Below are 14,239 nucleotides of genomic sequence, written 5' to 3'. Positions count from 1 at the left end.
AGAGAGAGAGAGAGCCGCGGGCAGAGGGAGAAGCAGGCTTCCCACTAAGCAGGGAGTCTGATGCAGGACTTGATCCCACAACCCTGGGATCATGACATGAACCGAAGGCAGTTGCTTAACCAACTAAACCACCCAGGCGTCCTATGATGACTCATTTTTAATAGCATAATATCACCCAGGAAATATCTCAATATTTTAGATTGTTGTTAGTTTTTTTAAAGATTTTATTTATTTATTTGAGAGAGAGAGAGAGCCGCGGGCAGAGGGAGAAGCAGGCTTCCCACTAAGCAGGGAGTCTGATGCAGGACTTGATCCCACAACCCTGGGATCATGACATGAACCGAAGGCAGTTGCTTAACCAACTAAACCACCCAGGCGTCCTATGATGACTCATTTTTAATAGCATAATATCACCCAGGAAATATCTCAATATTTTAGATTGTTGTTAGTTTTTTTAAAGATTTTATTTATTTATTTGAGAGAGAGAGAGAGAATACTAGCAAGGGAAAGGAAGAAGGACAAGCAGACTCTCCACTGAGCAGGGAGCCTGCTATGAGGCTAGACCCCAGGACCCCAAGGTCATGACCTGAGCCCAGGTCAGATGCTTAATCAACTGAGCCACCTAGGCACTCCTATATTGTTTTATGTTTATATTTTACATGTAATACTAAGTAACCATTAGGCCGATTTTTTTGGGAAAAGTTTACAACTGAAGTTTACAACTTCATTATATTAAAAATGTATTATATATACACATATGTATATTCTATTTTAAAACATTATAAACGTAGCCAAAATGGGATGTGAAGATACATTTACGTGAATTATCTCAGGAAACTATACTGAATCTTTAACGGATAAAAAAAAAATCCCCTTTTGTTGTAACAATCATAATCACAACTTAAAGGCAAGAAGAACACAATAGAGGGATCCTATAGCAATGTGTTCCTGCTGAGACCCCAGAAAATAGGCAGGTTGAATTCAATTACTGGATTCTAGAACTAAATGGGAAGTTACACAAGATCGTCTTTAAAGTCCTGTTATATATTGATATTTTATGACATATTGTTATGTAGCTTTCAAGTGTACAGGTCTCATCTCTCTGTGGAGAAGCATTCAGAATCGAGAGGTTTAGCATAAACTAGGGCGTTCCAATCTCAGCACTCCTGACATTTCAGGCTACATAATTCTTTGTTGTAGGAGGCCACCCACTAGGGGGCAGGGCAGCAGGTTGTACATACACACACATCCAACTGAGCCAGCCGAAAATGTCTCCAGACGTGGACAGGTGTCCCCCTAAGGCTGGCGGGGGCAACATCACCCCAAGTTGAGAACCACTGACATAGAGTAAATGGCTGATTGGCCCTGTTTTAATATATCACTAAATTTTCATAGACTTGTCAAGCTGTTCTAAAAGTAAGTGGAAAGCGTGTTTCTTTTTGCAATCTGCCAATAAAACACAATGAACGTATCATTAGGTATGATGCTTACCTTTCAAATTATTATTGAGACATCGAAAAGCAAAAAATATATATTTCTTCATGTGAAGATTAGCAAAAAGTGCCAACATACAGAATTCTAAACAGGGAAGTAAATATATATGGACATAAGAGAGACAAACTATCAAAGTTTTTCATAATATGGTTCTAAATGTGAAACCCAGCTGAAAATGACGCGTCACGTTATAGTTACAGTTTCTAAAATACATGGTGTGTTTCCACCCAAGGAAGCATTTTTCTTCAGAAGATGGCAACCAGGTGTGCTGCGTTTCTCCTGCGGACAAGGGGTGAGACTTCTGTTGAGAGCTGAGAAAGGCTTAACTGTGTGCGCACGGAGTGTTTCCCAGAGGCAGGAAAGCTGGGCAGTAACCCCCACCCCCCACCCGCACCTGTGCCTCAGTTGCACGGCCTTGGACGCAGGGAGCCTCGCAGACTCTCAAACTAATGCCAACAAACAAAAAGAGTGGAGAATACACTTCTCTGACCTGCCACGATTTCTCGTTCCTTAGGTGAGATGACCAACAACCCCAAAACTTTCTTTCCACTCAAGATTCAAAACATTGTAATGAGTTGCTTGGTGTAGCAGGAATCCTTTCTCTTCATGTTTAGGCCCCAAGTGGACTTCACAGTTTCAACAGCAAATAAGCGGGGCTGTCCTAGAGTGGGTTTCCATGGCAACCGTCTCCTGCCTGTCCTAAGGACATTTGGGCTGTGGCGTCCAGGCCTGCCTTCCCACGCTAAGCAGAGATACAGTCCCCATCTAAGGTCAAACAGATGGAGTCCTCATTTCCTTCAGGAGAGAGCAGTCTTACTCTGTATTTTTTTCTGACAATGAGTTTTTAATCTGGTTACTTTTATGTAGGCTCACCTTGCTTTGACGAAGTTTGTTAGAGTAAAACAGATTCATTTTTTAAGCGGATAGGAGCAAATGATTTGCTTGGCCAAAGATTGTCCTCGTTGCAAAAAAGAGAGTGCTGCACGTTTCCCTGGCGTATTTAAATATGACTAATGTACTAGGTTTCAGGATTACGTGCACGGGGTAAAATGAGCCTTACCTGTGTTATGTTTCAGGTACGGGCTTTTGTTGTTTCTTTTCATCTGTGGCCTGTGTGTGTGTATGGCACTCTTGCTGGGAAAATAGGAACACATTCCCTGGGCTTCTGAACAATCTGGCATTAAGAGGGCTGACAGGCTTTATAAAAACAATGCCGTCCGGGACCCGGTGGGGCCATCTTCTCCAGTGCCCTCGCCCCAGTGAGCGGTAGGTTACTCCACACATCCTGCCCGGTGACCTTCAGCGCATCAGTTTCTAGCATTTACTAATACGGGACACACTTGTGACCTAAAGTTTGTACTATGACTTCTAACGTTCTACTTCATGTTGGAAAAATCTGGCTTCATTTCAGTATACCAAAGTACAAAATATTTCAATGAGTAAAATTCCCCTAATTCTTCCTTACTCATAAGTATAAGAAATGGGAAGGAGTCATCAGAGAGAACACACCACCAGTTTGAAGGTTTGACTCATTAATATGATCCCATGTACCACCATTAAGAACCTTTGAGATTAGTCCAATAATCCAGTTGAAATTTTTTTTTTAATTAGATCACATGAATCACATAGACATTGCAACAAAGAATGCATGTTGAGTTGCGAGAAGGGCCTCCACCACGTAAGGTCATTCTCAAGGTGAAGAGGGAGTGTGTGCCCAGGCTGCCTTACCTCCTATGGAGATGATGGCATCCAAGCCCTGATCCCGGAAGGGGAGATGGAGGTTGTCACATACCATGACTTCACATCCTCTACTCCGGGCGATCTCCACCAATGGCCCACAGTAGTCACAGCCTAGGGCATACACCTGGCTGTTCACTTTCAGATACTTTCCAGTCCCACAACCTGTAAGAGAAAAGCCTGTGTTACGTGTCATCCTTCCTGGGAAGTGGAACATTCAGTTTTTCTTATGACAAGCGGGAGAAATAACTTCGTATTAACGGACCAAGACCGACGAGAGCACGGCATGAAGGTACTCACAACAGCCAAAGAAAGACCTTCAGAGGGCACTTACAGATTTTCACTTGTAATAGAAGAGGGAGAGGAATCAGGAAAAAGAAAATGATATTTATCAAACATTTAATGAGGTTGAGCCCTTAGGGTTTAGTGTGCTAGCACAACCAAAGACTGTTAGCTGACTCACAGCAGGAGAAGAGAGTTGCTAGGACCCCAGGAGTGGGGCTCAGTCCTGTACAAAAGCTGCCTTCACATACATATTTCGTTATGAAGGTCTGTACGTGATGGTGTTTATTTTCATATTATCTCTCCAGACATTTTTTAAAAGATTTTATTTATTTTATTTATTTGACAAATTCAGAGAGAAAGAGCACAAGCAGAGGGAGCTGCAGGCAAAGAAAGGGAGAGGGAGAAGCAGGTTCCCCCCTGAGCAGAGAGCCCCACCGTGGGGTTTGATCCTAGGACCCTGGGATCACGACCTGAGCCAAAGCAGATGCTTAACTCACTGAGCCACCCAAGGTGCTCCTCTCCCCAGACATTCTTACCACTTGCTTTCTGTGTAAAACAAACTACTACCCAACCTTTTTTCATTGGCTATAAATAAAAGAATTTATACAATAAAACATGCTTTTCAAAAATGCTGAATTTGAATGGAAAGGGAATTTCAATATCTTTTCATCCAATTTAATGTCAGTTCTAGGTTTTAAATGAACTCTATTGACTCAGTATGCAACTCTTAGAACTACTTTCTTCTTAGACCATTTTTAACATTCATTTTCTGGTGGCAGAGACCCAAAGAATTCAATATTTATCTAGACCAATCAGATCTGATACTACAATGAGGAGGAAGTACTAGGAGTGAGCAATCATTTTGAAACAAAGCCTTCTAGGATCTGATACCTAGTATCATATTTCCACAGACATAGCAGCTAATTCCTTTTCCAGAAATATTTAAAGATATCATTAGAGCTGATATTCGTGCCTACTGGAATTAGCTCTAGATTTTTCTCCCTGAAAAAAAATCTGCCACTGTTCAAGGATGTTTAGTTTACTGCTTCTGAAATATGTCACAATGCTCTAATAACTCCCTCTTAATAGGCCATTCAAAATTATATGAGACACTAAAAGCATAATTAAAGTTCACCAATGCAGCTGAGACAGTGGTGAGCCTGTGAATAAAAAATAAGATTCCCAATGTGATTATTTCAGTGTAACGATTGGGGTCTTAGAAATAGTTTAGATCTCATAACCACTGTTCCCAAGAATGCTTATGAGAAAAAGTAACCAATATTTGAGGGGAGTTATGGGGAAAATAGGAATCACAAAGTATTTTAAAATGGCAGCCTGAGTATTTCAAAGATGATGGTCATAGTTGAAGAAAAATAGTCTTGCAAATCCATTTGCTTTTTCAATTTAATTGGCTCAGGGGATATGTTTAGAAAAATGGAAGCTTACAGAGACACAAAGGAAGAACAGGTTCCTGAGAAACTGCTGGTTATGGGGGATGGGAGGGGGAGGACGGGTGAAACTGACGAAGGGGATTAAGAGTCCCAGTATAATGATGAGCTCTGACCAGTGTATAGAACAGTTGAATCATTACATTGTACACCTAAAACTAATATAACACTGTCCATTAATGATGCCGGAATTAAAAAAACAAAAAACAAAAATAGGTTTGTGGACCATTCAAGCTAGAGGGAGGTGTTCCGAAGGCATCAGGCGTACTGAACCCACTTGGGCCTTTTCAAATCTCAGCATCTCCTGAAAGGCTTCCGGGTCCTGTGGCACCCTTGATTTATCCCATATTTACTGATTTATTTATTTAAGATTTTATTTGTCAGAGAGAGAGAGCACAAGCAGGGGAGCAGCAGAGGGAGAGGGAGAAGCAGACTCCCCGCTGAGCAGGGAGCCCGATGCAGAACTCCATCCTAGGACCCTGGGATGGCGACCTGAGCCAAAGGCAGACCTTAACCAACTGAGCCACCCAAGTGCATCCCAGTTGCAGATTCATTTCCGATGGCACTCAGCCTTAAGGATGGTGGCGGATCTCCCAAATATGATGCCAATATTTATTTCCCAGCTGCACACACTGGGATGCCAGAATGGGGAAGATTTTATCCTAATGAGATGGGGAATACTGCCAAGCCTAGTGACCCCATTATCTTAAATGTGCAAGAAGCACATCAGAACATTTCTGATACTGTGGCAAGCTCCAGTACACAACACTCATGCTGCTTTACAAAATCTCATGAAAGGACAACCTTCCATGGTATTGAAGCGAGCTAACAGAAAGTGTTTGCAGGCTTGCATTCCCTCTTTTTTTCCATTCTGCACCACACTCAGAGTAGAAAACAGATAGTTGCCCCAGTTGCACAAAATGTTTTGGCGCATGGTGCGCAAGTGTTTGCTAGAAATAACTAATCTGAATGTTTCCTCTCAAGTTTGTAGGAACAACAACATTTTTTAAATTAAGAGGCTTTTGTTTGTTTTTTGCTAAGACTATCATGTGAAAGAGGATTCTCTTTTCCCAGGGGAAAGAGAAGAAAATATATATATATATAGTCTGTTTATTTCCCATTTTATACATTACTTTTTTCTTTTTTTTTTTTTTAAGATTTTTATTTATTTACTTGACAGAGATCACAAGTAGGCAGAGAGGCAGGCAGAGAGAGAGAGGAGGAAACAGGCTCCCCGTGGAGCAGAGAGCCTGATGCGGGGCTCAATCCCAGGACCCTGGGATCATGACCTGAGCCGAAGGCAGAGGCTTTAACCCACTGAGCCACCCAGGCGCCCCCATTTTATGCATTTCTTAAAACCAGAGAAGAAGGGATATGTTTTATTCTGTAGGCATATTCTGTTCCTGGCCACAAATCAGAGGGTCTACATTTTCATCGACTCAATGAAGGAATGGCAAATAGAGAATGACTTAGCAAATCAAATTTGAGCACAGAGACTGGGAATAAGAACATAGAGCCAAGAGGTAAAGGGAATCTTAATTATTGAAAAGTTCACTTTTATTATGTACCCCCAAAGGCAATACTATTCAATACTATTGGGACAGACATTTGTCTCTGATGTCGGGTAAAAAAGTAACCTTCTCAAAAAGAATCAGGCTCCAGTCTTATTCCTGCTTTCTAAACTAATCTTTTTTTTTTTTTTTTAAAGATTTTATTTATTTATTTGACAGATCACAAGTAGGCAGAGAGGCAGGCAGAGAGAGAGAGAGAGGAGGAAGCAGGCTCCCTGCTGAGCAGAGAGCCCGATGCGGGGCTCGATCCCAAGACCCTGGGATCATGACCTGAGCTGAAGGCAGAGGCTTTAACCCACTGAGCCACCCAGGTGCCCCTGCTTTCTAAACTAATCTAAGTAAAACTCTCAAACCCCAGAACATCCTCCATGCCCCATCTAATGTCCTTAGTGACTAGCCCATTTTAGGTAATGGCATTGCCACAACTGCACAGATCCTAGCATTTCCTGAGAGACTTGGGATTTCTTCTGTTTTTGAATCATTGAAGTTCTTTTCACTTAGACTCTAGTTCCTGCTTACTTAATTCCTGATACCTGCCCTGAAGACTTGGTTGCATCAGGAGCCCTTCCCCCACATCTCAGCAAATCAGCTCCACTGGGGAATCGGGGGAGGAGGTTAATAAAATTTTAGTCAACTTAAAGTTGCACCACCTAAATAGTGAAAACAGCCTAGGATATTACTGCATGGGCAACTGGAACCCGATTACCTCCAGATGTTTATTACTTATGCAAAGTTTTACTAGTAATTATGTATAAATTGCTAATCTAATGACCGGTCAAGTTGCCAACATAACAAACAATTGATTTTAGTGAAGTGGAAAACCTGGAAAGAAAAAACATTTCCTTTTAGGGATAGTCAAATTATCTTACTTTCTTTCTTTTCTTTCTTTCTTTTTTTTTTTTTTTTAGATTTTATTTATTTATTTGTCAGAGAAGGAGAACGAGAGAGAGAGAGAGAGAGAGAGAAAGAGAAAGAGCACACAAGCAGGGGGAGCAGCGGGCAGAGGGAGAAGCAGGCAAGGAGCTCAATGTGGGACTGGATCCCATGACCCTGGGATCATGACCTGGACCAAAGGCAGATGCTTAACCAACTGAGCCACCCAGGTGTCCTGGTCCTACCTTCCTTTCTTCTAATCTCCTTGGTCTTCTTTCTTTTCTTTTTTTCTTTAACTTTACTTTTATTTTAAAATCTATCTTTTGGGAAACATGGGTGGCTCAGTCAGTTAAGTATCTGACTCTTGGTTTCAGCTCAGGTCATGAACTCAGGGTCCTGGGATCGAGCCCCACATTGGGCTCCATGCTGGGCTTGGAGTCTGCTTAGAATTCTCTCTCTGTCCCTCTCCCAGCTCTCAATCTCTTTCTCCCTAGAAAATGCCTCTCTCGATCTAAAGTAAATAAGATCTTTATTTTATTTTTTTTAAAAGATTTTATTTATTTGACAGAGAGAGATCACAAGTAGGCAGAGAGGCAGGCAGAGAGAAAGGGGGAAGCAGGCTGAGCAGAGAGCCTGACAGGGGGGCTCGATTCCAGGACCCTGAGATCATGACCTGAGCCGAAGGCAGTGGCTTATCCCACTGAGCCACCCAGGTGCCCAAAAGTAAATAAGATCTTTAAAAAAGAAAAACAAAAAAACAACAACCCCATCATTGTGTAATCAAAGTAGTACAATTTGTTTATTGAGTAGTAAAAAAAAAAAGTAAAAGCACAAAATTCGAAAGTTACAAATGGGTAAAGAAATATTTACTAGATATTATTATGGAGTGGCACAGGGGCATCTAAGGAATATTATTTGCACCATATTTTGCAGTAGCACAATAGAGTAGACAACATAGGTCGGTTAACACGGTGCTATGATCAGAGGCTGCTATGCAGGTTTTAATAGGAAGCAGCTCTAGAAGTACAAACATGGAGTGATCTCCACAATATATGAGAGGAAACAAAAGCTACGTGTGTAACAGTTTATATTACAGACCACCATCTGTGTAATCAAAAAAGGAAAATTCACCCATAGCTTCTACTTAAATGTCTCAGGATCATACAAGAAGCTAATTGCTTCTGGCATGGGCTCCTTTGTGCTTCCTGGCATGGGTAGGACTGGGATGGTGTAGTTTTCACTGAATACCCTTTGGTACCTTTGTTATTGAGCCATGTAAGGTCATCACCTAGCAAAACAATCTTACCCGATCGGTATGCCTCCTTTTTTGAATTGTTTGTTCTTATCCTTTCTTTTTTTTGGGAAATTTTGGTCTTATTCTTTCATACTGACTTTGAAGAATGTCTGTAGATTAAGAAAGTTATCTAATTTTCTATCAGATAAGTTGTAGATATTTAAAATTTTTGTTTCATTTATATATTTGTCTAGATTTTTGCCTTGTAGAACTTATAACTTTTCATACGGTCGAAGATATCGATACAGTCGATCTTCTTTACTCACAGGTTCCATATTTGCATATTCACCTACTTGATAAAGTCTATGACCAACTCCCCACCCCCGCCCCCCCGCCGCCCACGTCAATGCTCAAATACTTGGGCAGTGGTTCACCGACAAGCCTGTTCACACAGTAGCAACCAGTCTGGAAAAATCCGAGTTGCCTGAGGTGCCTGACCCGTGTCTTATTTCGGTTCTCATCCTATCAACAAGTACCCTCTACGTAGTCTATTTAGGGCCACAGTTTTTGCATCTTTGTGCTTTGTGTTAGTGACGTCATGGTTTTGGATGGTCCCTGGGCATAGGGCTCAAGCGCTGTGAGGGGTTCCTAAGCCCAGGATGGCGATGACAAGCTTAATGGACAAGATATGTGTGCTCAGGAAACTCTGTTCAGGCATGAGTTATGGTGTGTTGGCCTTGAGGTCAGTGTTAAAGATCCGTACTATATAGTCATGGTGTGTCTTTAAGTAGACAGAAGCATGAAACAAGGATAGGTGTTGATCATTGACAAGAATGCTGTGACCAGAGACTCACAGGAACCTGAGCCTGCATTTCCTCTAGGGACAGTAATTCAGAATTCACGAAGTTAATGTTCATGGCAATTTTATCAATTTAACCTAGGGACTGTGAATAATGACAGCTTGAATAATGACAATTGTCTTTTATGATTTTTGACTTTCCTTGGTGTTACACAGAGAAGAGGTTTTTGCCTCTGAGGGTATTTTTTAAAATGATCTAGTCAGTCATCTAGTCCTATAACGATTTTGTTTTCTCAGACTTAAATCTTTGCTTCATTTGGATTTTGGGGGGTAAGGCATGAGAAAGCATATAATTACACTGTTGTCCCAAAGCTACTTATGGATTGGCTCCTTTTCCTCCTAACTGATTTTAAGATTCTGGCACTTTGCTGACCTTGTGGGTGGTAAGAGCTCCAAATTCACTGTTCTTCTGAAACCACAGTTAATTTTTAAAAGTTGACATGATAGAAACAGTTTTCAAAGTCTCTCTATTTCTACATGAACTGTTCCCCTTTCCCAGATCCCACCCTACTCATACCATCTTTAGTATGCTAAAAGCCACGGACACACATCTGTTTCTCTTACTAATATTTAGAGTAAATGTTTTAGAGTAAATGTCAAATCGGATGGGATTGGTAACTGCAGATGTAGGACTCTTCTGGGCACAGTCTGCACGCGGTTGCTGGAAAGCAGTTTTGGGTGGCTGTGCCTTGAGTTGGAATCCTAGCATTTCTTACACCTTACTCTTAGATCTACTGGATTGTGGTTTATCACTCCTTGATTCAGAAAGGTACTGAGCCAAAGTCCTCCAGACAAATCTGTGATTATGAAGCTATGATCTAATTAAAGATAGGCTCTAATAAGGAAAGACCTACAGAAGCATTAAGGGAAAGGATCTATGAGACTAATAAGAGGTTAGGGGACCTCTTGTATCATCCCACAATTCTGGCTCTTCTGTAGAAGACATGAGAGCCCGTAAAGGTGAACCACCAAATGTTATTTATAAATGTGAATGTTTCCAAATTTTAAATGGTCAATTTCGCCTGCAGTCATTTCAGTCATGATTTATTCATTCAATGCCAGGTCAGTTTCGTTGGAAGATGTGCACAGAGGCTCTTGAAAAGGTCGCAATTGTGTAAATATAGATGTCAGAAAGTTTCCTCCTTCCTGACTTGATGATGAATTTCTGCTATAAGGTTGAATAGTCTAGGTACTGGCAGGCCAAGGACACAATTTCAGGCTTCTGGTTAGACCAGAAATGTAAAATGCATCTGAAAAGGAAAGGTACAATAGAACATATTTCCAACCACAAGGCACAAGCCTGGGTTACCTATGTCAGCGATGAGGCTGCCGGGTTTCTGCTCCTGGAGGAACTGGCGGACACGAGGCCAGGCTTTGCTCTGCAGGTCACCGAAGTAAGGTGCGGTGCTCTCATACACATCATGCACGTGTTGCTTCTCCAGCTGGGCAGCCTCATGATCCATCCTGGGAATGGGACCAGCCCAAGAAATGCAGGTTAGACTACGCACCAGAGACAGCTGACGGGGGATGTGCATTTCCTAAAGTTGGAAACCTACAAGCGTCAAGGTTGTACTGTCCTTACACTCTCTTGTACACTGCAGAGGACAAAACCTGCACCGTAACCCCACCATAATTGTCCAAAGACTAGCAAACGCACAGTTTTTATCTGTAGATCTTCGAAAAATAATGGTTTGTAAACGAACCAGTCACCAGTCACTGTAAGTTTCTGCACAAGATCAATTCTTCATTTTGGAAGCATAGGTAAAAGGCTTACCAAATGGTTCACTCTGGATAAAATCATTCTGTCTAATGCTAAGTATGTTTTAAAATTTTATAACAGGTAGCTCATCACTCCAATCCAATCACAAAGCCCTATCGATTCTACCTTTTTAATGTTTTTGGATTGCAACTATTTCTCTATTTCCGTACTGGTTCTGCTTTAGAAAAGGTGCTCATCTCCTGCCTGAATTACTTCCGCAGTCGGTTAACAGCGTTTTTGTTTGTTTTATTCCCCTTCAATCCCTTTCCTTCACTTACACCACAGCTGGTTTTCTGAAACAGAAATCGAATTGTGCTGCTTCTCATCTTCAGAAGCATTTTCTAGCTTGTCCAATCAAGTTCAGGTGTCTTAGAAGGGCAGACAAGGCTCTTTCTGATCTGGCCTTAACCTACCTCTTGAAGCCATTTCTCACCACCCTTCCCCCCATCAGATGAGCTGTTCCACTCAGTGAACCCTGGTCTCTCCCATGTGACATGTTCTCTCCCTGATCCGGGGGTCTGAATAGATGCTGTGCTTTACCTGTGTTCATTCTCGACACACACATTGCCTCTTCCAGAAAGCCTTGTTTGACCTCTCATGCAGGATTAGGCAATCAAAAGGAGTGGGAAAATGTAAAAGCATTCTTAGAGGCCTCTGCTATTTGGGGTTTAATCTTTTAATTATTCTCTTGAGGTCTGTCAGTGAAGAGTATCCCAGGGAAGTGGCCAGGGGTCCAGGGTGTGGCTTTTTACCAATCAATATCAAAGTTTTGTTTTTTTTAATTTTTAAAAAATTTCAGTGTTCCAGAATTTATTATTTATGCACCACACCCAGTGCTCCATTTTTAATTTTTAAAAAAGATTTTATTTATTTATTTGACAGACAGAGATCACAAGTAGGCAGGGAGGCAGGCGGCTGTGTTGGGGAAGCAGGCTCCCCGCCAAGCAGAAGGCCTGATGCGGGGCTCAATCCCAGGACCCTGAGATCATGACCCAAGCCGAAGGCAGAGGCTTAATCCAATGAGCCACCCGGGTGCCCCCAAAGTATTTTCAATCATTTAAGGGCCCTACTGCCCCTTGTATACTCCTGTGCATCTCATGCATACCTCAACAGATCCAAAGGGCTACAATAGTTTATTTGGTATTTTCATCTAGCAGTGGCAGGAAGATCCTCAAGATCAAGGGCTTGTCTTATTTAAAGCTGAATCCCCTGGAGCTGGCACACAGCAGACCGTCAATAAATGAACCAACAAACATAACCAGAATAGAATTTAATCCTGAGTACAGAAGGTGGCACTGGCTTTTCGAGAAGAGGGAGTGACCCTGAGGAGTGTGGGAAGAGAAGGACTTTCCACTCACAAGCTGGCAGATGAGAGAGCCACAGGAGAAGGGCATAGTCTCCAGACAGCCCCTGTGTGCCTCTCCCCACCCTCCATCCTCTCACCACCCCCACCCTGGAAAGTAGGAAGCCCTTGAGTAAGATGCTGTCTCATTAGGAACTACAAAGTGCCTTTCCCTTCTTACTCCCCCTTGCATTTAAGAAATATCTTGTGGAGAGATGTTTTGAGACTACATAAATATCCTGTTTCTCAGAGTCTCGTCAGCTAATTTTAGCATCCTATCCCTCGGTGATTCTTGCCCAAAACAGTTAATACTACAGTCATCACCAAATGATGATATTCTAATTCCATCATTCTTTCTCTTGCAAGGAGGAGCTGTTCAGGATTTACTCTTAAGAAAACAAATTAGCAGTAGACTCTCCTTAATTACCATGGACCTGCCCACAGCCCCTGCAAAAAATCTGGCAAACTCCTAACAGAGTACACATCTCATCTGTGAGGTCTGACACAACTTCCACCCAAACTGGAAACAGCTTATGTTGCTCCCTAAACTGCAATTTACAAAGTAAACATACGGCTGTCTATAACTGCCTCCACAGCAGAAAGACCCAAACATGGAGTGCCTTTCTTTTTATTCAAAATCTCCATAAACTTAAGTCTCTTTAACATTTTCCCCCTGGAGGAATCAAATCAGGCAATGCAATTTTGAGGAACCCCAGAACAAATACATTTAACTTTCTTGTATTTGCACACGTTAAGTGGCAAACAACATAAACTCGATTATCTTCAATAGGCTGCAGCTATAAGCTCAGAATTTGTAGTATCTGAACAGCACCCTTTGGAGACCTTCCTCTAAGTCCTCTCCCAAATTGCTTCGCCTCTACGGTAAACAAAGAGCTATTTTAAAGTGTGTGAACAACAGGAATCCATTTTGCTTTTACTGTATTTTACAGTTAAGATTATATACTGCAGAATAAAGACCTGACTGTGAAACTGATTTGTAGAGTTGGGGCTTTCCCATGTGACATTTTTTAAACACTGGATTTAAATTTCCTTTAATATTTTTCATGTGGATTTTATACATAGAGGAGAATTCCTTGGGAATCCTTGCGAATGAGGTAATGTGATTAAGTTAGTGAGATAGTACTAAAACACGGGGTTCAAGGGGAACCTAGGGAGATAGGGTTTCGTTTAGCCAGGCTCCTTAACCTGTGTGCTGTAAAACTCTAGGCCCTTGTAGCAAGCTAACTGATGCCTTGCTGGTGAGTCAGAAGAGAAGGCAAAATAATTTGAAAGGTAAGGAGAAGACAGAGGAAGTGGACCACTGAAAATTCAAAGAACTGATTTGGATCTTACTTTAAGTGCCATGGGAAGTAGAGAGTTCTCGTTGGTAGATGGGTCAGGGGTGGGTAACGTGATTGGATTTACAATATTTACAGTTTTAAAAGACTGACCTTGCCTTATCTAATTCTAAGGAGACTAGAGTAGCTATTTATATTTGTCCAACCATGTTCACCAGTCCCCTCATTCTGATAATTTTTATCTTGTCCTCCCTAGATGGGCATGTGACCCAGGCCTGGCCGATCATGGTATCGTATCCCTGGACACAATCATTGGTCCAAGGTGGGCAGGTGATACAA

At 41.8% G+C, this 14,239-nt stretch overlaps 1 protein-coding gene across 2 annotated transcripts in view; it reads right to left on the bottom strand.

The window, feature by feature from the left end:
• LOC111144645 (KIAA1456 ortholog) overlaps nucleotides 1-14,239 on the bottom strand; it is a 28,018-nt gene that overhangs the window by 4,169 nt on the left and 9,610 nt on the right. Inside the window, exons 2-3 of one of the 2 annotated variants that reach the window (XM_022499042.1) lie at nucleotides 10,811-10,965; nucleotides 3,223-3,396 (exon numbers count right to left, since the gene is read on the bottom strand). In XM_022499042.1, the coding sequence (XP_022354750.1) occupies nucleotides 3,223-3,396; nucleotides 10,811-10,964 (328 nt within the window). In that variant the 5' untranslated portion in view covers nucleotide 10,965. Of the gene's footprint in view, nucleotides 1-3,222; nucleotides 3,397-10,810; nucleotides 10,966-14,239 lie in introns of those variants that run through there. The other variant, XM_022499043.1, reaches the window with a different exon arrangement.

Source organism: Enhydra lutris, unplaced genomic scaffold (genome assembly GCF_002288905.1).
Source record: "Enhydra lutris kenyoni isolate GAN:26980312 unplaced genomic scaffold, ASM228890v2 scaffoldscaffold11, whole genome shotgun sequence".
NCBI classification, from domain to species: Eukaryota; Metazoa; Chordata; class Mammalia; order Carnivora; family Mustelidae; genus Enhydra; species Enhydra lutris.
Note: the sequence above shows the minus strand (reverse complement) of the source record. Positions and strands in the feature narration are given on the sequence as shown.